The following is a 24,337-nucleotide window of genomic DNA, read 5'->3' as shown; positions in this document are numbered from 1 at the left end:
ATGCCTTCATAAATCCTATTCTTACAGCTATATATTGTATCTGATATCTTATATTTTATAATTGTGTCACTGGAGTCGTAAGATTGAAAGAGAAGTAATTATGAAGATGCAGGTGACTTCCCTGGCAGTATTTCTTTTTGCTACGCTCGCCACATCAAGTGAGTCTTCCAGCGTTTTTGCGTATAGTATAAAACGGGTTTTCGCCCATGTACAGCAGAAATGATAAATTTATCAATTTATTGTCATGTGATGCATTTCGAGGTTTTCGCGATATACGCGTACAAGTACAGCCATTTATTCTGTTACAATGTATGGTTATTCATTCCTAGTGTATGTCGTGTCGCCGGACTATGGATTACGTCAGTTAAGTTCGGTGTACCATCATTTATGGCACTAGATGCTTACCTCGTCCTGTGAGCGTGCTGGATTCCTATATCGATATACGAGGCATTCATGTCGCATTGTCGCTGCATCACGGGACACTCTCGATTCCATGTTTCTTAGTGACGTCATAATCAAACGCCATAATGCAGGTTATCCCCGCATTTGTGAATTCCCTTACACCAGTGGTTCTCAACCATTTTTTAGACACGCCTCCTTTGTGATAGTGAAAAATTTCGCGCCTCCCTTATCGTCATATCACAAAATCCAACCGGGATGCTAGCAACCTCAACAGATTGTTTGATGGGATGGAAGGTTATGATGTTCATTGTTCATGAGAGAATTAAAAAATTTCAAATTCAGTCCATATACAGGAAAACATGCGTGAATTGGAGGTAAATCGCGCGGAGCGCAAAAAAATTTTTCAGTTGGCCGTTTCTTCGCGGCTACCTTCAGATGCTTTCACGCCCCCCAGGTTGGGAGCCCCTGCTTTACACATTCACTTCTGCTATATAGGCCTACACCTACATAGTCTTTACGGCGGCATATGTGAAAGTATATATATATGTTAGAATTGCATTCGTTACTCTATTCCTGGAATGTATCTTATCGCAATGGCAATGCAGGCCTGTTTGACAGCGAACATTGATTTGCCCCACCTCATTGACAATGACATTGCCAGAATATATTATTATCGACGCTATCGAATTTGCTCGCAAGTCTATAGTAGGCTATGGTTTCAGGTGCCCAACGGCTAGTGAGATATACAAGCAATATGTTTCATATTGTTATAAAGCTATGCCACATTATGCAAACAATTGCTTGCGCGCCTTTTGTAATTAAATAATACAACAATCGTTATCTTCCTCTGTTAGCCGAACCCCGTCGGTGTTTGAGTTCGAGCGATATATTCCAATTAAATTAAACCAATCATGATCATATGCCACCACTGACCCAAAGTTTATCGTATATCCATGACTACCGCTCGTATTTGCTCGTCTAAACTATAAATCATGTGTGCCGTGGTATGGCGTCAAATAAGAAAATATATTGCAAAGAAGAATATTATTTAGCTACGTGCTGTCTACACAAACTGCTACGGAATATTTGTTTGTTATTATTGTATATTATATATGACTTGAGCGGCGCATTTAAAGCTGCATGAGCTTACGGAGTTGCGTGATTTAATAGTGCAACATGGTATACTGACGAATGGTTGAAGTTGAATATAGTGAAAGACCAATTCAAACCTACACGAAACATATTAAAATTCTATATAGTTTCCAGTATATCCTATGCGTTCAACATGAAAATTTCACTCATTCGCAAAATTGATGTTATCAAATGAAAAGTGATACTTGATCCTATTCAACGGCCACTCGAAGAGCCAATGGTTGAAATGAACTGGTTTACAAATAATAGACAGCAAGACCTGCGCTTCGTCGCAAAGGCATGATTACGATGCCATCGCAATTATCGAAAATACTATTCATAGAAAAATGTATTTTAACTCCCGGATCATATCCCCCGCAATGCAATCCTTACAATTAGTACTATAGTTGATACATTTCATCAGTATCAACCCGGGCATGTGGACTTGTGGGTTATTGCCCAATATTGACATTAGCGCCGTTAGGATAGCGATGGAAATGACGCAGTTGCCATGGAAGTTTGTCAAACGGATGACGCAGCGGTTTTATTTTCCAAAATCGCAACCACGCAATGATTAGAAATGATAAAAACTTGAGTAAACGGTGGTGAGATGAAATTGCCATGAAACCATCCCGTGACATGGTTGGTTATTGACCTCGTTATTTCAAAAGATATTATTATTATTATTATTGAACAGGGGATATGAATGCGTCTATGTCTTCATTCCTCATAGTTTGACACGCGAACACCCCAGAAATACCAATATTTCAACCGCAATTTAACCAATTCATCGCAAAGTACTTCCGTTGATGAATGATTCGGATAGGGTCAGATTGCTTGCAATATAATACTGGAAGTTGGGTTCAATTTCTTGAATCGTACGATGCTAAAACAAAGTTTAATGGTGACGAACATAACTTGAACGAAAAAATAGCGACTGGAAAAACTCAGTACGCGATTGGATTTCTTGATGGCCAGGCGTGACAGCAAAATGAACAACTATTGGATCACAATTTCACAAATCCATCCAAATTCAAATCCAAATTCCACGAATCGGTGAATACAGCTATCAATCCGCTGCGGTCGTGGCATTCCATATTAGCTGTGTGAATCAAGCTGTTATATGGCTAATGCTATGTGATATTTTCTTATGTATAGGATGATTACATTCAGTCTGTAGTCTATACCTTAATACCCACCGACTTATGCACAATGGTCATTGGTCAGGTCGAATGCTGTGATTTTAAAAGTGCCACATCGTTTAGACATAAAAATGAAAACACTAGCTTGGGCAAGCGGGTACTAGTTATCAACAGCAATGTGTTTGGAATTTCCATGGCGACTCAATCAAATCGTTACATATTAATATTGAGCTAATGCGCTCTCGTCTTAACGAGTTGACTTTCTTGCAAAATCTTGTTGACATTCCGTCCGTATAGCCGACAAATTAGTGACCGAAGGAGCACAGCAGACGATTTTAAACACCGATATATAAATATTTATTGGAACTGATCGGAGCCCTAAACATATCATCAAACTCTTGCCAATATGGTCGCTGTTACCGACAATCAGTAAGGATTTTCACTTTGTAAGGATTACTTATTAGGCCACAAGCGTTCTGAAGTGGCGAGAAGTATTTGCTAAAATCCACCAACCCCGTTTCTGCCAGCAGAAGGAATTTTTGCTCGAACTGAAAATTCGCTACAGCTGAGTTCGCGGTTTGTCTGGACTTCATGGGCTATTCGTTTCTATGACGCCATAAATGGATGCATGCACGCAATGTAGTTGGATACAAGTTTTTGAAATTCCTCATTTGCTGACGATTGTCCGTGAAGAGTATCAGCTCGAAGAGCTTAGTTCTGTACCCCGAAAAGTCTCTTGGAGAAGTATAAGTGCGACAAGTTCACACAACTTGATGAATAGAGAGAGAGAGAGAGAGAGAGAGAGAGAGAGATTAATGAAAATAACAACCGCCACACTCTATTGAAACTGCGTGTAATATATCAAACAAAAAAAACTTGATTAATTGAATTTGATTTAAGCCCACACTGTACCTATCTCATTTCAAAATGGTAAACGAATATTAACGGATATTGCTCAAAGAAAAAATTGACAGCTGCAGCAACAAACTATTAAGCCAGTAAGTTCACAGAAGTATGACGAGAAGCGATGTGGAAAGATCGACTTATTGATTGAAATGAATACTGTATGTTGCATATTATTTCTGCGAGGTTTTAACCATCCTTGCTTTCTGGAATGTGTCCAGAATACTGCGAACGAACTTCCTACATATATAGGAGATCTCTATATTCCAATACTGTATAGATTAGTGACTGCTCTGTACGTAAATGTCTACGAATTATTTACAGGTGCGCAGAATACTACAGCTGTAACGGGTAAGTCTCATAGACTTTTACCAAAGCTTTAGCTGTTATACAAATTTGATTGTTCCGTGAGTATATTGAATACGATTTTAACGAGGTTTTAACCCTCCTCGCTTTCTGGAATATTCCCGGAATGATGGGAACGAACTTCCTACAGAGACAGTAAGTCTCCATATTCCCAAATCTAGTATGGATTAGTTACTGCTTCCTCAATGGACTTGGGTTCGAATCCCGGTTCTGACCAACGTCTATGTGTCGGAGGTTTCTCTGGGCTCCTCATCGCCGACCTCACTACTACGGTAGTGCATTGAAAAGCCCAGACTGAAAGTGAGCCGTGCAAAAGTCGGCAGCAGAGATCTCGATGCGGACGCATGGGAGCGAGAGAGAATGAAGAATGACTGCGAGAGAGACTGGAAGACGTTCTCAATAATACAAAAGCGAAGACCTTTGAACATTATGAAATTCGTGTCGTGGAGCACAAGTCCTAAAAAGGCGATAAGCTCCATTAATACATATACATACAGATACAGTTACTGCTTCCTACGACAACGTTTACGAAATATTTTCAGATGCGCAGAATGCTACAGCGGGAATGGGTAAGTCTCATACACCTTTGGCAGATGCAAGTCTGATTGTCTCATGCGTTTTACTTGACCTTGGGGACCACGCGAGAATATGGGAGGGGGGATTATCTGACTATACTTTGTCGATAACGCCATACGTTGTGTAGTAACAATCCGCGTTGGTGGCATGACCATATTAGAGTGGAACACATGCGGCGAGAATCGAATCCGCTATAGTGCCATGATGGCCAGTCATTAAAAGAGAACCCAAGCTAATCTTGACCTAACAAAAGAAAACCCGACCATGGGATTTAAAGGCTATAATTCGAAACACCACTTGAAACCAAGCATCCTATAATGATAGGCAGTGAGCATATTTGTAGCTAATCAATGCTGCTAAATAAAGCTACTGATGTGAAATGTTTGAGACAACAATGATTTATTCAGAGGTGGTCAGTAACGAAGTACTTCGACTTTTTTAAAGTACTCAAGTAGTTTTCCGCTACTTAGGTACTTACTCAAGTATATCTAATTTCGCGCTACTTCTACTTCGTAATATTTTGTGATCTACTTACTTACTTTTAGCTATTTTCAATTTGTCAAATAGAAGTAGTTTAATCCTCCAATCAGGATGATAGCCAGAGGAATTTTGGGGCTGTTTTCAAGGAGTATCAATATTTAATTTTCATAAATATTGAGTAGAGCCCAGAATTTTCGTCGCGCTTCGCGCACAGTGGATATGGAGTGCCCAACATGATTTCACGAAAGTACCGGTGAATGTAATTTCGGTATCGGGTTGTGTGGTTCCGTCCACACCGCATTGTCGCCCATATGAAATATTTCATCACAGTTTATATGGCCCATCATAACGTTTGAAACTGATGTTTCGCAATCTGGCATTTACTTATCATATCGTAATCAAGCAGTCCATGGCGTGTGTTATCTAGAAAAGTGGACTCTGACTTTTTACCTTAAAAAATTAATTTTGACCAAATTTTGAACACATGTATGTAAATTAGGTGTTTTCCCACGTAATGTTACAATTATACTACTGACAAATTTTCACGTGAAAAAACTTTATTTTAACGAAATCTGGACCTATGAAGAATTCCAGTAGTTACATTATACTAATTATGGTGGAAATAATTTAAAAAAAATTTAATGCAACGAAATATACTTTCCTAGATTCTCGGGTACTAAGTGTTTGTCCTTACCAACTAGCAGCAGCAGCAGTTATTGACTGGCAACAATGAAATTATGCGTACAGTAGGGGTGTTAAAAAACTTTTTTTTTCAAATTTTGTCGGCTTAGTTAGGTTACCTAAAAAAACGTTGCACACCAAATTTGACTCAATTCCAACCTGTAGAAGCCGAGGTCAGTCAAATTGAAATTTCGGTCATTTTTGAAATTTCGTCACACGATCATGACCAAAAATCGTGTTCCAGGTATGCCTGAAAAGGCAGGGGTGTCTTTTCCATTTGTTTTAATCTTGATATGGGCCTATGGTGGAGTTTGGTTGAAGACATCGCCTATAAACGAAAAAAGGCACGACACGGATTAGCTGGAAATTAGCCCACTTCATTGAAATGGCCACGTTAAAAGGATGGTGAGATAATTTTCGATTAGAGTACTTTACACACTGAAATTAACGACCACGAAAAGGAAAGGAAATGAACTGACAAGCAGGTAAAATACGGGTAAATATATTTTCAAGTGATAGTCATATCTAAAAGTATTTTTTGTCGGAAATCTATCCCAGTTATACAGGGCATGCCGATGTCTCTCTGCCTTGATTCGAAGTTTTATATCATCCACAGAGACATCAGTTGCATTCCTCAGCAGCTCAGTGTTCGAATATTTCTCTGCAGCCTGACATTGACTGATACAGGGCGTTAAAAATGGTGCTGATTGCAATTGAAAATGGCTATGCCAATGAATAGTATTTATGAGTTGAAAAAGCATTTTTGGTACTTCACATAAGCGTTGATACTAGACTAACTAGAGCTTTTTATGTGCTCGAAACTTTGCGAGCTTCAGGGAAACTAAATGGTAACTCACTGAGCTGATAACGCACATTAGCCATTTTCTGGTCTTTCAATATCACCTGAACCCCCTTCTTGTGTGATCCCCCCCCCCTTCTTGTCATAGAGTAATAAAAAGCATTGGTGTTTTACCACGATATACAATTAGATGGTATTCACCGAATGTGGAGGATGACATGAAGAGAGGGCGATTAACTTTTGATAGGAATGTCTCGACAATGTTCCCTCTAATTTTTGACGAGTCTGCGCACACTCACAAACTCACTGCGCAGAACCTTGGACAACAGTGCGTAACTACTAAATAAAAGGTCATCACTTCAGATTTCTTGTGCGCAAATTGGATTTTCTGTGCGCAGAGACCGTGTCAGCACTGCGCATTTGCGCACGTGCGCAGCTTAGAGGGAACATTGGTCACGATGCCCATTAGTCTTATAATTCGCCTGTGAGAGTACTATAGGAGTGCTGCAGAGCAAATGATAGGATATCATATAATATCAAATTGTATCGTGAAGAAATCTATATATTGGACCGACAAAGAATATATATATTGACTAGCACTTGAGAAATATATTTACCCGTATGCTTATTATCAGTTTATTTCCTTTTCGTGGTGGTTAATTTCAGTTTGTAAAGTACTCTATTTGAAAATTATCTCAACATCGTTTTAACGTGTCAATTCAATGAAGTGGACTAATTTCCAGCCAATTAGTGTCATATCTTTTTTTCGTTTACTGACAATGTCTTCATCCAAAATCCATCGTAGGCCATTGCCAGCATCAAAACAAGTGAAAAAGACATCCCTGCCACTTCAGGCATACCTGGAACACGATTTTTGGTCATGTCGGTATGACGAAATTGGTCGCCGCAAATAGCCTACTATTATTTAGAAAATGACCGAAATTTCAATTTGACTGACCTCGGCTACTACTGATTGGAATTGAATCCAATTTGGTGCGCAACGTTTTTTTTATGTAACCTGACGATTTGACAACTAAGCCGATGAAATTTCAAAAAAAAAAGTTTTTTTTTAAAACAATCCTAGCGTACACTGCTGGTGTCACACCGTGTTGCTTCATTCAAACAATGTTGTCTACATCACAATTTTTCATCATGCGCTTCTTGATATAATAAGAACCAATGCCCAAGCAGTTTTGTTTAAGTTGGGATATTGCGGTACGTTGAGTGTAACACCATGTCGACGTATATTTATTTCATTTGCTCGTTTATGATTCTACAACGGTAGGCCTATAACAGGGGCCGGCAACCTCGGCACGCGTGCCATTTGTGGCCCGCGAGATGATTTTTCAAGGCACGCCAAATGATTTCACGCAAACGACATATTGAGACCACGTTTTTGCAAAAAGTGAAACAGAAGTTTTAAAAATTTACAAAGCTCGTAGGCGATCCAAAATTATTTCATAAACCAACATAAAATAGAGTCTTCTAGGGCAAATTTTTCTTTTCTTGAAATTTTTTTCCGCGCCTCGCACGATTGATTGGAGCGTGGTGTCATAATAATAATGTGGGACCACCCAATAATAAATATATATGTATACAGAAAATGTTTTTAAAAACTATGCATAACGTACAGAAATGAGTCAACCGTATTAGCAGTTATGGAAGAACGTCAACCTAATATCGTATCAAACCGTTTGGATGCTTTAGTCTAATAGTTTTCACTGTGCACGTGTGCAGCCTAATGGGAGCGCAACTTATGAACCGGCATCCCGGCGCTGGGCATTTTCACGCTTTAGACGACACAACCTGGACATAAAGTATGTTACGCCGATAGCAGACGATATATATAAACAAGACCTCGGTAGCTTCCACAACCTATCTTGGAGGATTCGAGGCTCGAACCAGCTACCGTTGCTGCCGTTTTACACACTGCGCTCATCATTCCACTGCACACTCACACTGCGCCTTTATGTCTTGGTATATAATTGTAACTTAGTCTATACTAACCGATTCATATTCTGAATACGACCGTCATGCTCAAAATATGCCAACCCCTGTAGTATGGTCACTATATAGGGTATTACAGGCTATATTAATGGTTCGAACGTTGGCGATATCGCCCCCCCTCCCCAATGGGTGATTTTGAGATGCAAGGGAGCGGAAATACGAAAGGGGCGGTAGGGGCTAAAATGCTATAACGTTCAGTGAGATACATTTAATTGACAAAGCGGAAAAATGCATGTGATGACGGCTAATTATGACGCAAAAAAGGTCAACTCAACGGAAAGTAGTCGCAGACACCGTTTTTACGAGTACTTACTCGGAAATGACCTTTTTAAAGTCATTTCACCAGCGATTAGAGTTAGGTGAATGAACCTCCCCCGTTTAGATGTCATCTTTTTCGGATCCGTAAATATGGGGAGGGGGGATAAAATTTGTGCCGAGATTGATAAGGGGGCAATGAGTCGAAAAAGATTGGGAATTGGGCTATGCTATGTTGCCTACCGATATGCCAGCATATAGATATTAAAACGAACCATTTACAGATGCGAGGATTCATTTAATCGACGACTCCGTCAGATACAAATCTCATGCTTTCAAACATCTGCTCGTTTGACCGAAGTAATTTGAGATCATCCAAACCGATACACCCTTTAACCATAATACCAAGTTCCATATAGTTGGATCGCATCAACTGATTTGTTGAAGTATTTCTTGTTTTGTAGAAACCACGTTCAGCGGAGATGGCGGGACAGAAGGTGGGATACGACATTCCGTTGATTCGCTGGAGCACCGCATACCGTTATCGACTTTTCTTTTTCTTTTCAGAGTGTACGAAAGAATGTGTAAATGGCGGAACGTGCTCCGTGGTTGAAGGCAATTCAATATGCATCTGCCTCCCGGGCTTCTCTGGTGATTCTTGTCAAACAGGTACACACAGCCTCTGGTTTTGGGTGCAAAAAATGTTCAATATCCGGTTTTATATTCGGCTGAGAATCAGTGTTCAGGACGCGTCATGGACGATGAGCCAAAATCTTAACAAAGTCACAACATCCATGTAATTATTTGCTAATTTCTGCAGATAACTGTCTGGATAATGATTGCCAAAATGGCGCGATATGCATTGGAACCGCCAGCAATTACGATTGCGAGTGCTCACCAGGCTACGCAGGCGACTTTTGTGGAGACAAAGGTGCGTGTAATGGCTCCGTATTTCGGTGACTGCACCACAGCATTTGATACCCTGTAGCAGATCTGTCATGCGGTCGCATACTTTTAACAGATAATCGCATGTGGCTACGTTCGAAGTCGTAAGATGACAAATAGCGCTACAAATAGGCACAATCTTCAAAAATAGATTCAGTAGCCGTGACACAGAGTACAAGCGGTTCTTATGACAATAGCAACCATAAAAATGGAAACAAAAAAATACTTCAACTCATCAAAATTCTATGTGCAAAAAGTAAATAGTTTTTCTTAGCAAACTGTTCCTATAGAAGTGGCAGTATCGCCTGAACACATAACCCCTTGAACAAGTAGCGAATGTCAATTACAATTTTTCGTAATCTAGCACCGAAGCTTCGTTCTGCCACTGTCGTGTTTCGTGTTTGGTTTAGTCGACCAAAAACGAATTTGGATTTTAATGCTTACCCGCGTTTTATATATTCACGTTAACAAACACACGTTTAACAAACCAGTGATATGTCCATACACGATTTCGGCCCGACGTTGGTGAATAATTTAGGGGGAGGCACGCGTATAACGAGTAAATGAGGGTCAGGGGGCCAAAAGGTACTGCTACCCAACTAACGGAAATTTCACTGAATTTAAAAAATGCGAATTATAGTGCATAATGCGCATGTCTAATGCAACACAAATATCTAGAGGTGGTCAAAGTAGCCAGTTTTGCCACTCAAGTAGAAGTTTCAGTAATGCCGTGAACTTCTGCTCAAATCATGTTTAGATATAAATATTCCCCTATAATGTGATAATTTCACTCATAAAAGTGACACAAATCAATGGCAAAAACTACTTTACAAACACTTTACTATACTTCGCAAAATCCAAAATGTCAAAAGCAAGCAGTGTTTTGTTACTGCCCACCTCTGCAAATACCTACATGATCGCTATTTCAGCCCCACTCTGTATTTCTTAGACGAGCCGCACCAAAACGAAATAGAAATTGCATGAGATATTCAATGTTTTAACAACCCAGCGTAGGTATATCCGACATTAGAGCATCAATAATGCTTTGTTAGTGATATTTCATTTTAATATAAATGGTCGCTTACTTGTACAACTTTTGGGGTGCTGCAGTGCGTCACAAGATTGTTTGATGGTTGTTAATATGTGTACTCAAACTTCTACTGACGCGGCTAGAATTTGATATCACTGCTTTTACCGTATACTTTGAGTACACTGTATAGCTATTTCATTTCTCTTTGTTCTTTATAATACCTATGAGTGTAAAGAAGACCTATTTGGCATTTCACTGTCTATATGCAACAAGTCATTTGCAATTGACATGTACTTGACACAGTTGCCTGCAGTGCGACGACGCAGACCAGAAATGAGTCTCTTATCCGTGACGTCGCCGATTGTAATTCGACATACGTGTACGTCCCCGACACTGACCTGAGAAATTTGACGTTTTCCGGCGCCGACGCAGGATCTTGGACGCAATCGACCGAGAAATGTACTGAATCGTGTGTTGTTCCAGGTAACGTATACAGGACAATATATGTTCAATTGTTCATATGTAAAAGTGAGTTCTCCACCGGATGTAACTGATAGCGTTTGTAGCCATTTGCGACGGACTCAGTGTTTCCCACCCCAGATCATTGTTCAATGAATTTCGCTCTCGGCGATCAGGCCCGTCTTTTATAGATATAGGACCTATATTTGCACTGGAAATCGTTACGATGTATACGTAGCTCTATTAGTGTCCCCGGGCGCTCCGATATAGCTGTCTATTTGTTTTCGACATTGAAAATGTACGCGGAGGTCCGAAAGGTAGGGCAAAGAAGAAGGCTCTCCCCTAAACAGCCCCAATCATATCACTCACAATTTTAAATGATAATGTTGATGCGTTTTAGACATGCAACAACCCATAGCTATAGCACGTTGTAATGAGGCTTCTGGAATCTACGACGAGTTCCAGTATACCGATTGTAGCGCTGGGGCTGGGGACTTGACGTCTGAAGAACAACTACCATACGCTATTGTTGCTTCGGATCCGGAGACTGCTACTCCCACACAAGTTGACTACGCAGTCACAACCACCACGGATTTCATATCTACTAGCTCATCAATAGATGCGAATGTGAGTGTAAGACGTATATGCTGAGAAGGAGATTATGGTGTTCGCAATCTTATTACATTCCATTCATAAAAAAAACATATCAATTATATAATTACCAACATATTCACATATTTTGCATACTAGGCGATTTTTACAGTTTACAGCCTATTCTAATCAAGAAATACCAATAGTTCTGGCATAATTTTAGCGATTCAACGGTTGATGTCGTTCTATTGCACAGTAAATGAGCTCACATGGCTCTTTGCATGCGAAAGGCTTCCGACATGTGGGCTGGACATGACTTTGCGCAGTTACAGCATAGTGTCCTATATGGCGTGGACACAAGCAAATCTCACGGCTCAGTAAAATTGGTCTACGTCCCACTTTCCATTTGGTCAATGGCAATTTGACGGTGATTTTAGACCGGCTTGCCGAGCATTGAATTTGATAAAACGGGTATCAATCATCGAAAGCTACTGCGGCACTGATTGCGAAAATATAAATTTCTCGAATGTTGCAATGTAACGGAGTTTGGTATTGTGACGCAACTATGCCGTCTGAGCAGCTCAGGAGCAAGTGCGCACTAGAGTGAGAGTGTGAATGTTCAATCGGTTACACAACAATGGCCAATACGCTGGCTGTTTGTGCTGCTCTCATCTGCTCCTAGAGGTGATCAGTATAGGGCAAGTTTTGCAATTTTTGAAACCTGTTTTTACAGCTTCCGACAGCTTCCAAAATACTCAGAAGTTATGTGATATGTTGTTTTAAGCTGTTTGGAGGACTCTTATATTGGAACTTTTTGCAACCTTTCTCCATGTTTTTCACGCAACTTTTTTCAACTTTTTTCGATTTTTCATGCAACCAACTTTTTACTGGAAATATTTGACGTACATTCAGGCTAGATCGCCGAAAATTATATTTTCACTGGGTCAATTTTATTAGGCTATTGATTTTGTCATTGTCGCCAACACTGAGTTTTGCTACAGTGCCTTAGATACGGATCAATTCTAGTATATAAAAACCTAATAATTTTAAGGAGCTTGTCCATAAATGCCACTTTTAGTGCAACTTTTGGGAAAAATAAATGCAACGTTTTACTGCAACCTCAAAAATAAGTGTAACTTTTCACGGATTCGACCGCAACAAAATCTTGCCTTAGCGATCAGTATTGAAATTTTTGATTTTTAGGAGGTAAGCAAGTAGTACTCAAGAAACTGTGGTTTTAGACTACTTCGATTTCAACTTAAATTAGTTTTTGGGCAAAACCATCAACCTTTTACATTTTGGATTTTGAAAATTGGAAAGAGATTTTGGAAAAAGTTTGCATCACTTTTATCAGTACATTCAACATACTTTGTCATCTTGGTTTTTATTTTGAATCTGCTAAATACCATGATAACATGCACACGAAAAGTCTCAAGTAAAAATGAATGTGTTTTCGCAATGGGTGTTGTAACAGGGTAGTAACGAAGTCCCAAGGTGTCTAGTGAAATTGTCAATCTAACGTTTATAGTTTTAACTTGAGTCAAGTAATTTCAGTCAGCCCGAGACTTGAATCAAGTCATATAGAATGTCTCGAGTCATGCGCAATGACTCGAATACAAGTCAACACACCAAGTTACTCAAGTCGAAGCAAGTCGTTTTCGTGATTAAGAAAAGGACTCGAGTTAATGAAAAATCGCGACTCGAGTCATTACAACCCCGTGCTCTGATGAAAGCAATCGCCCATAGTCAAACTAATATGACCTCGATCAAATCCACGTTTTGAAATAACTTACTTGAGTGCCTTTCAGACTTTTAATTTGTCGCTTCTACTCGAAAAAGTTTTAGAAATTACTATACTTGTACCTGTAATTGACTAGACACTAGACATTTATGGTTTTACTAATACTTCAGCTTACCTCCTCTGTTGTCAACCACGGTTTAGCGTCATACGCCTTAAGGACATTACATAATATTTCCGTTTCTGTTTATATAGCAAGCAGGCCAATCAATTGACGTTTATAACAACCTCCTCCAAGTGATAGATGCGGGTTCCAAAGCGAGAGTGAACGACCAGTCAAATGAGTAAGTTGATCTCAAACATCTTTATATGCTCCAGGGTTGGTCCATAGTTAAAATGATGTCCAATTTTGATAACGACATGTTCAGTATGAAGGTCATACTTATACGTTTTGGTTGTGAGAGAATAGAATATCCTGCAATTCACATATGAATGTCGTCCGATTTTCAACGATGTAAAAATTCCACAAAACCTATAGTCGGAAAACACATATGCTGATTTCTTATACCAATGTTTCTCAACCTTTCTGTCTTCGCGGACCCTTTTGAACCGTCACGGACCGCCGCTGACCCCTCCAGTTTTAGTCAAAATTTAACGCAATTATCGTGCAACCGTCAGCTGTCTTGTGAAAATATTACCTGCGTCAACAAAATGTCTTTCCTTGAAAATATCATCATAATATTTGTGCAGAAATAGGGTAGACTTTTGTTATTTCAAAGCGATTTCTGTAGCTCCAGTTTTAGCAGCTATGGAGCGAAATTGCCCCGTGATTTCCCTAATTTAAAGAAATGCAAATTAGGCTACCAACCATTTTGCAAATTTCAAGGTTTCGCGGACCCCCGGTTGAGAACCACTGGCTTATATTGTTTCATTTCGTTACAGAATTTTGACCTCTATCGACGAATTGTCAGCAATTGTCGACGTGGCGCCTATTTCAAGAGCTGCGGAGGATGAGTTTATTGATATTGATACCAATATTGCGCTTGCTGTTGTAAGCATTTCCGGCACGGGTGGTAAGTAGGGCTGTGCTTGTGCACAATGGTTCGACTACTGTAATCTGAATCAAGTAGTAATTATAGAAATTTTAGAAATTTCGAAATTTTAGAACATTTTTCGAGTAGCGATTTTTCGTATCGCAGCATACGACGCATGTAGTAAAGCTATATACACACGCCAGTGTAAATGACTTATCTGCGCAGTCGCGATCAACCCGAAGCACTGTACAAAGTGCAACAAATTAGGTCCAGCCAAAAAGTACCAAATAATCTTTTATGTAATGTAGAACTGGCATTAAATTATTTGTAGTCACAAAAACTATAGATTACTAACCTGGATAGATTCGTAACTCCCAGTGGTTACGCTTCGGCAAGCAGTATGCCTCTTATTGCTGAGCAATAGGAGAGGTTGCTATGAGGTTAGTTATCTATACATAAACGGTACATATTTGAACTTTCACATCATTCATACTGTTATGACGTCATAACTAGTGATATTCGAATACTCGGCTCGACTCGAAGCTTAATATACTCGAGCATGAACGCAGCATGAACGCAGTCACACATCGTATCATTGCTATTGCAGTCCCCTCCATATCATATTCTCACCCTGTCGGCTGCGCCGTATTTGGCAATTGACATTCCCATGACGACTTATCGATGTGCCCTATTCCAACCCATCGTCGGTTGGGAAAATAGACGAGGTACTACGTATCGGGAGTTCACCATAAATTGATCTCGAATGCCACAGCTTTAAACTCTGATTCAGTATTTCCGCATCGAAAGGGGGTGAACTAATGTACTTGTTACTGATTCAGTTCCTTCAGAGTTATTTGATATGGTGAAGGTGATATTTTACGGCTTTCAAAACTCTTGAAGTATAGAATCTGCATCGGAATTATTTGAGTTGTCTACTGAATGACGATAAATATAGCTCGTTAATGACTACCTCAGGAGGACACGTGAATGAAACCCACATGTCAATTTCCGACGTGCTGTTCATTTACAAACTCTATCCTGACGTGTTTATGTTATGTTCAATTGTTCATGTAGGTAGAATAATAGTTGCCAGACGCCAGCAACTGACCGTTACCTCATGCAGATTAGATATTTTTTTAAACTTGTTTTAAACCATTCTCAGAAGCCACGTTCGCTGCAGAAGAGGGCTGGGCCTCAGCAAGCGACCTAACGGCCGCTGGTCTTCGGGTTGAGACCGCCCAACCCGACTCGGGTACATTCATGACTGCATCAGGAACAGGAGTGGGTAAGAGATTCCGTTTAACCTCGTCATAACTGTAATCTGTTCGAATAGGAGTATTTCGTGATTGATTTTGTATTTTCCCGGACAATTATAATTATGAAGTCACTATATGGGACCGCGGCGTGGTTTCATTAACCAAGTATACACCCCGTGCAGAAGGCTTCGCTGAATAACTGTGGTTCTGTATCGATACCAAAAACCTTAATTTTCATTTTGCAGGAACCTATCGGGTATCTTTTCGCGCATATATGACTTCAGACGTCCTTTTCAGCAATTTGCCGGGCAACGTTGTGTTGCAAAGAACCGTGCTTTCTGCCAGTATTGTGACCGGGAGTCCCAGCAGTCAAGAATTTGTTTTCAATTTCGAGAATAACCAGCCAGTAAGCGGAATGATTGTATGTTGCTGCAGTGTATAGCAGTAGCGGTACGGTAGAATTGCGATCGGCGACTATGCCATAATGCAGCAGGTATATGTTTCACCCATGACCATGCGGGACTGGCTCACTTTGTAACGTGCTGTTGTTGGTGGTGGTGGCGGCGTTGAGCAATGAGTATATCCATCTCATGTCACCGCAGTTGGCGTGACAGCAGGCTTGATCGTCGTCCGCGTCCCTGTCAGTTGCGACATTCTTAGTGATTTTCAACGCAAGGGTACGGACGCTATTGAATGTCATGCTTTGGCGTTCGGCCAGCGGGCACATCACAGGAGCATTATATCAAGTAGCATGTTTCCCTCTACTGCTGATGTGACGTATCCTTTCGGTAAGACACGGCTGCCTAAAAATGCACATGTCGATTTAAAAAAAATCCAAGCCGGTATGTCTATGTCATATTTGTCCAAGCATTTTCGGAAGACCACGTAGGCTATCGTCTACGTGACTGGTGAGGTCGATGACCAGTATGGATTGACCACATCTCAAAAGATGAATGAACGAACGTCGGTTATCGCTGCAACACACAATCGAAATGTAGAGCTTCAATCACGATTACATGGTATAGTTATAAGATGATTATTCAACGTCCTGCTGAACCTTCTGAAAAAGGTGAAATTAGCCTGGCATAAAAAGTAAATACGTGACAAGCAGTGTTGGGATGACTCGAGTCACCTTTTTCGAATGACTTGACTTGACTCGAGTCACTTTGCTAAAATGACTTGACTTGACTTGACTCGACGTATGAGAAATATGGATTGACTCGTGACTCGGAGCAAAATTCACGAGTCAATTTCAAGTCATCAAGTAATCGGTGTCGATAAAAATCACTGAATCTTGCATATGTTCGGATTGTTTGCGAAACGCTGGTGTAACCGTGAGAGCGACCAATCATTTAATGATCGTGCGTTTTACTGAGCCTCCATTGTTCTCTCACAAATAAATTGACCGCAAACGACATGATCGAAGCTTACAGCTCACGTTGTCGTAAACTAGTATATTAAAGTAATTAATCTCTGTTTTTGCCTTAACCAAACCTCTTGTGTTATTGAAATTGAATTCGAATATATGAAATTGAATTCGAATATATTTTATACAGTCCTCAACCATTGGCGCAGGCTCGAATTGCATCATATCGATTTGTAAATGCGTAATGTATCACATCCTATCAAATCGTATCAATTCTCTAGTTTGGCTGGTAACTATAAACTGTGGTTTAGCAGTTCTACGCATATGTGAGCGATACAGCGCCTTCTTTCGTGTATATTTAACTCTATATTCGTACATCGGTTCAAAATCAATGACCCCTGTATTTCAGACAGCTATCAAAATGCAATGACGTCATCATGCCCCATACTTCAAAAAGGCAACTTGACTTGAATTGTGACTTGACTCGTGACTTGACTTGACTTGACTCGACTTGACTCGAGTCACCTCCAAAAATCGAGTGACTTGACTTGACTCGAGTCACCTTTGAAAATCGATTGACTTGACTTGACTCGAGTCAAAATAGGCAATGACTCGAAATGACTCGTGACTCGAAGGTAGTGACTTGATCCCAACACTGGTGACAAGTAACATTGTGGAAAGTGTGGATAAATCTGATAGCACACCACGAGCAGCCCAGAAAATATTTCAAACGAACTGCTTTTAGTGCTACAATTTTGGAATCGGGCATAGTGACATCATCATAGTCGAATATTTCACAATGGACACCGTCAATTCGTCATTATTCCAAAATTTCCATCTTATTACTAAAACATCTTGTAGTCGTGTAGTCTCAGTCTTGTCATATCGGTGGTTATTACTAGACTTCGATAATGCCCGAGTTCGTTATTTTGACTGCTGATTACAAGGCTATATTCATTATTTTTAGAAAGCTACTGTAGGTTGTCAGCGCTGGCAGAAGGCCACTCGAGAATGGGGTGATGGTGGTTGCAGTGCTTCATTACAGTCAAACTACGATATCCGATGTATTTGTAGTGAGCCCGGGGAGTACGTCGCTATTGCTACGGTGAGTCCATTCGTACTATTTTTCCGTTGACTTTTCGCAACCGACGACATTTCGTAATGGTAGGTCGTGGGGTCAATCCACGTCCGAGTCAGACCTACGATTTTAAAGTAAAACTGGTCTACGCGGCTTTCCCGCTCGGCGGTGCGCAATGATATCTGTCTGAAATTTTACGCTCCATGCCCTCCCTGCCCCGATCATACACGGGCTTGGGCCGGACACTGGTTTTTGCTAGTCAGCAATGTTCTTAAGAAGTCATCATTCTGAAACTGTTGACTTCTGTCGCTGTTATCTCAGCGGGTTGATTTGCACTACCCTAATACGAGACCCGACGTTAAGATCTTGTTTGGTGAAACGACACATCGTCTAATTGTCGAAATTATATATTCTGTTTCCGTAGCATGGAATGGAAGACATGTTACCAGGCCTATGTGACGAAATTCGATAGAAATGTTGCAAAATACTTTATACTTGACAAAATTTTAATAACATAAGCAGAAGAGCAAGAGATAGAAGTAGACATAGCCTGAGTAATTATTTCGAATAGAAGCCTATAGTAACTTCGTTGCTGAACACCCTCATCATCATCATCTGCATGGCCTTATCTCGATTCCCAAAGCTGAAAAATCTTTTAATACTCGTTGGCAAGAAAATAACCTGCTCTCACCTGATCCATTCCAGAAGCAGACTCCATGCTATTTTTTTTTGAAATTTCCCACCCTCCATTATGGCTATTTAACTAGGTATCCGTCTGTGAGGCAAAAATAATAACGAACACTGCACATCAAAGAACACCTACTGATATATGCGATATGTCACTATGAAGGTCGTCACTGAGGAGGGACTTTCGCCGGGAGCAATTGCTGGTATTGTGATTGGAAGCGTCGCGGCAGCAGCTCTTATTGGCGGAGGAATTTACTATTTTGCCGTGGTGAAGAAAAAGAAAGCCAACAGTATTCACGTATGATATGTGTACTGTTTTTAGAAGTGATATTCATGTTTATCACCGATCGTATATTCATGTAGCGGACAGCACGGAAGGACCATGTCGGGTGCCTGGCATAATTGGTAGTAGAAATATCAGCCACAGAAACGTTCGAAATAGCCGTTGATGGTATCCTCAAGTTAGTCAAGTAGAAGTAATACGTTAGATATGCACCGATGTACGTGTAAAATGTACCTAATACCGAGACGCGCTATTCAAATCACTTAGAATCAGTCGAGAAAGTAGCTATGAAAAGTGGCGGTGTATCGGACATTTCGCTTAGTCAATCGCTGCCCTCTAGTTGGCGACCACATTCCAAATTCGACAAATACAGATTTGCGACTAACGCAGAATAACTAGGTAACGGTGTCAAATACAGAGAGTTCGGTACTGTTTGTTATTAAATTTTCATCCAATCCACAAGATTGCGATATAATTAAAAGAGGGGAAGGTGCGGAACGACTTGGAATATAGTCATCGAATCCCAACCTGACCTAGAGAACATGTAAATAAGAGGCATGTACACTGGATGAATGGAATAAAACATAACACAAAAAGACAACCGACGAAAATCAATGTGACACCTCGGTCCGTATATCTAAGACAAGGTCGATATGTCAGATTGTGATCCGGTAATATTTGCGGGCTGACTAGTATTTACTAAGTAGAAACTGATGGTGTGATATCTGGGGCAAGTTTTTGTTGCACTAAAATCGCGAGATAGTTGCACTTGGGGCGGAGATAATAAAGTTAGCTGATCCGGAAGCATGCTTATTGTGTGATTATATAGTATATGTACTGCTAATCGCGACGCATAAAGTTGGAACAGGTTAGGCGCGATGGTTACAGTCGAGGTGTCCCGAGTTTTCAATCAAGTGGGGTTATCTGTTGTATCATAATGCGACAACGCGTTATAAGGGCTGTCAGTTGTCAATTGGTTGAATGAAGCGGCTTAACAGCAGGCTGTAGATAACAATACTGCCGCTACAATAGGTGGAATTATCATCATCGCCAAATGAAAATCGTGTCCAATTCGTACTGTACAGCTAAGGAACGTATTATAGAAATCGATATCGCTCTGCAATGGCGGGTACATAATTCGTTGATTTTTTAGTGAAGCCATTATACCTAGGAAACAGGCACGGTCATTATCGGAAATATTTGTGCGCAGGAATGGTACGCAGTGTAGACAGCTTTTTATAGATAACTATCTATAGTTTATTCCGGTTTGTTAACATGAGATTAACACTAACGTTATGTGCTGCGATCAACCGGTTTCCTCATGGGGTGATAAATCCTGACGAACGCGATAATCGACTTATTGCTAATCAAACTTTATTATCTCCGCCCTTAACTTTACAAAAGGTACAGTAAAAAGTTGCATTTATAATGATTTCTGTGTAATTATTAGGGTATGAGATACTCGAAAGGGTTCCGTTGTTTAGCCTTGTTCCTGCATAGCTGTCAAATTTGTTACTTTGCCATTTCACTGATGGTGTGGCGACGGGCGAGACCGCCAAAAATTACATTTTTTACCGGTACACAGCAAACAAATTACGCAATGCGGGAATAATCCCCCCCCCCAAAAAAAAGCCAAACAGCGTAGCGAGAACCCCTCTCCCTACAACAAATCAAATAACACACCCAAAAACCCCTAAATCTGCACAAAGTTGACCCAAGGAATTAGAGAAAAACTCACTCTTGGCGACAGAAACCAAATCAATAGCCTGAAAAGGATGGTCCAGTGACAATGTAGCTTTTGACGGTCCCGCCTGGGCCTACGGGAAATGGGAAACTATCCAAATTTAAACGACAGAATTAATATAAAGAGACTCTTAGGAGTACAGAACATCATAACACATTTGAATAAAATATTCATATTTATTCCCGAAGCTTTTCGGCTGACCCTCGTCAGGGGATATCGTCAGCAATATTGCGAGAATTCGAATAACTATGTTCAACAGCAATATATATCGCTAATTATGTACATTTTCCGTGTGACGTCATAATTAGCGATACATATTGTTGTTGAACATAGTTATTCGAATTCTCGCAATATTGATGACGACATCCCCTGACGAGGGTCAGCCGAAAAGCTTCGGGAATAAATATGAATATTTTATTCAAATGTGTTAGAATTGTTATAGCAATCTATTTATATGTTGTTCGGGCAAGGTCGTGCTTGGTAGGGAAAGTTGAACTATTGTGTCATAGATAACATTCAGATGCACTTAACCCATCATATAGCTCAGCGGTTCTCAACCGGGGGTCCGCGGACCCCTGGGGGTCCGTGAAGCATTTTCAGGGGGTCCGCGAAGCCTCTAAACTTGCAAAATGATATTTTGCCTAATTACAGCTACAACTTCATGACTCACATCAACATAATTGCCGTCTGAGATGAGATATCTTATCTGTGCAAACTCATTTTAATTGCTAAATTGCCAATAGCCTACTGATAAAAAAAACGTATTGCCGTTTAGAGAGGTTTGTTGGGGTGATATACATAACCACAATCCCAGACCAACTTCAAAATGAGCTACTTGATGAAAATGACTAGGATGGACGTTATATGTTCAATGACAAATCCTAGTCTCAATTTTGGTGGTATATATGCTTCGATCATACTCAAATGGGTCGTCGGTGACCGTTATTATACCATTCGCCACCACCTATATTTGTGGAAATAAATTTTCGGCAATCGTTCATATCAAACCGAAGAGTCGGATTTTCAAGACACGACCACGTATTTCAAGAAATGAAGCTACAAAACTCGCTACCGTCAGCCCAATTTCCATATAAATAGTTCGATGTTAATTTTTTGCTATATTTGACACTAGCCAGAAATTAATATTCGTAAAACACATATGACGGTTGCACGATAATTGAGCTTGTTTGTGGTATTCATGGTGTTTGTCAACTACTATGGTCATTCACACCAAGCCAATTTTCTTCATTTCTATTCCGTAGCTGCCGACTTATATCATGACCCACATCTATAGGCTTTTATAAGACACTTCTTACATGGATGAGATGGCAAGGAGAAACTTTGATAAACCACCGAAACATGGGTAGGTATTCGGGAGTAACCGCAACCCAGTGCTGTTGCTGCTGCGGATTATACCACTACGCTATCTCGCCAAATTGACCTAAATTTAAACTAAAGTTTTGGGGGTCCGCGGGGTCCTTGGCACTCCAAAAGGGGTCCGCGAAGACAAAAAGGTTGAGAACCACTGATATAGCTCATTGTTGTTCAAATCAAAGATAATAGAATCATACTAGAAATAGATTATAGCATGTTTTTAAATCACTCCTTAACATTGTCACACAATATTTGATAAAAGGTGCAGTAAAAATTGGCATGAAAAATAGAGAAAAATTACCCTATAAAATCCCCCCAAACAGCTTAAAATATCATAGCTCATAGATTCTGAGTATCTAGGAAGCTTCCGGAAGCTGTAAAAAAGTTGCAAAAACTTGTCCTAGTGATATCTAAATTATATCTGAATAGTATATTCATATTGAAATGAACCCGAATATTGTCGGCTGACACTCGTCAGGGGAAATCGTCAGCAACCAGTAGAGAATTGGAAAGAACATTCTTTATCAACAATCGTATCTCGAAATATGACGTCACCAGCATGAAATGAAATAGTGACGGGGATGTACGGGTTATACATCCAACGGTCGTTACTTTTTTGAAAACGTTTCTTCGTTTGTTCCGAAAACAAGTTTCGATTCGACACCCTTACTTATATGGGAAAAAATAAGTTATTTGACGTCCTGTGGAAACACTGAAGTAGAAATGGTCTAAAGCCAGCATTGTGCAAAGCATACAGTTGATACATAACTATGAAAAAGTACTTTCGTCCTTACTGACCACCCCTGCGAGGCACACCTTTTTGGATTAGAATCATACGTAAGATGCAATCGGTAACTATTATCACTCAACGTTCAGATGGAGATGGATGAAGCTGACGATGCGGTTCCTAAAGCTGCGGCTCCAAAAGATGCGTCTCCAAAAGCTGAGGTTCCAGAAGTCACCGATACAGAGTCCAGGACAGAAGCGTGACGATAGAGAGCGTGTACTTGAAAGATTTGTCTTACTTAGTATAGTTATATGCAAAATGCCAATTCAATTCAATCTGTATTAACACATTCTATGACATCATGCGACCGCCGTGAAGGAATCAAAGATCTGCTCAGTGTAACTCGATTGATTCCGGCGACGATATGAGCTCAAGCTTCGGCAGAAATTGCGTCCCGTCAACCAGTTATAATTCAATAAAAATATAATGCAACAATTCGTTAGTGTTGAAGTCCGTTTCCGTTTCGCTTCTAAGAACTCGTGTCGAGGGCGGGTTTACGAGGTCATCTTGCTTCTGGAAATGATTCGATTCCCAATATTATGCTGTGTCCAGTCCTTTACATTCATCGAACGGTGATCACGCATGTTGAGAATTTCCTGATTTTTTTATAGAGCGGACGATCTTTTTCGCAGCGCATATGCGTTGCCTTAATAAATTTTTATATAATATAAAAGTACGGACTCGTATTAAATTGAGACTTTGAAGTTTATATGCTTGGTGCATGGTGCTTCGTTTGAAGATGGCAGGATTTCTGGTCGGACTTCCGCAGATTGAGATGCAGCTGGTTTCGGATCGAATTAATGTAGGGCCGAAAAAGAACTCGACATGATGCTATTCCGTTCCGAAATATCGGTAATTTTTCCCTAGCCGAAATAAAGCGGATACTATATAAAGTTAGCTTCCTGCAAGGCCCGCTCAGCTTCCAGGCCTATATGATATAAACCAGGGGTGGGCAACATACGGCCCGCGGGCCGGATCCGGCCCGCGAAGGGATTTTGTCCGGCCCGCGGACAGTTTTCCGTCTTATATTATAATGTGGCCCGCGGCTACAGTCTGCCGAGATACCCCGCTACTTGCTTCTTCCTCAAATTTTAGTGACTGTATGTTATTTGTATGCGCAGCGTGCGAGTGGAGCTTGCACGTAAGTTCGTCGAAGCGAGAAGACTTGCATTATCGGCACTTACGATGTACTCAACCCTAATATCGTTTGTGGAAATCATGGT

At 40.4% G+C, this 24,337-nt stretch overlaps 1 protein-coding gene across 1 annotated transcript; it reads left to right on the top strand.

The window, feature by feature from the left end:
- Nucleotides 1-21: 21 nt before the first annotated feature.
- LOC145455143 (uncharacterized) lies at nucleotides 22-23,787 on the top strand. Its single transcript, XM_080333100.1, has 15 exons — nucleotides 22-158; nucleotides 3,903-3,929; nucleotides 4,487-4,513; nucleotides 9,207-9,239; nucleotides 9,310-9,411; nucleotides 9,563-9,673; nucleotides 11,021-11,200; nucleotides 11,577-11,803; nucleotides 13,761-13,849; nucleotides 14,448-14,578; nucleotides 15,702-15,824; nucleotides 16,041-16,201; nucleotides 18,129-18,266; nucleotides 19,090-19,224; nucleotides 23,204-23,787. Exons 1-15 carry the CDS (start codon nucleotides 101-103, stop codon nucleotides 23,315-23,317), a joined length of 1,656 nt encoding a protein of 551 aa, XP_080189226.1. The 5' UTR covers nucleotides 22-100; the 3' UTR covers nucleotides 23,318-23,787.
- Nucleotides 23,788-24,337: the final 550 nt, after the last annotated feature.

This window comes from Botryllus schlosseri, chromosome 14 (genome assembly GCF_051294905.1).
Source record: "Botryllus schlosseri isolate E-star chromosome 14, Bs_hap1, whole genome shotgun sequence".
Taxonomy (NCBI): domain Eukaryota; kingdom Metazoa; phylum Chordata; class Ascidiacea; order Stolidobranchia; family Styelidae; genus Botryllus; species Botryllus schlosseri.
This window is presented reverse-complemented; position numbering and strand designations above follow the sequence as displayed.

Coding starts and splice junctions, on each gene's coding strand:
- LOC145455143 (XM_080333100.1), top strand. CDS start 101: ATGAAGATGCAGGTGACTTCCCTGGCAGTATTTCTTTTTGCTACGCTC. Junction 9,674..11,020: donor CGACTTTTGTGGAGACAAAG/GTGCGTGTAATG, acceptor TACTTGACACAG/TTGCCTGCAGTGCGACGACG. Junction 18,267..19,089: donor AGTACGTCGCTATTGCTACG/GTGAGTCCATTC, acceptor GTCACTATGAAG/GTCGTCACTGAGGAGGGACT.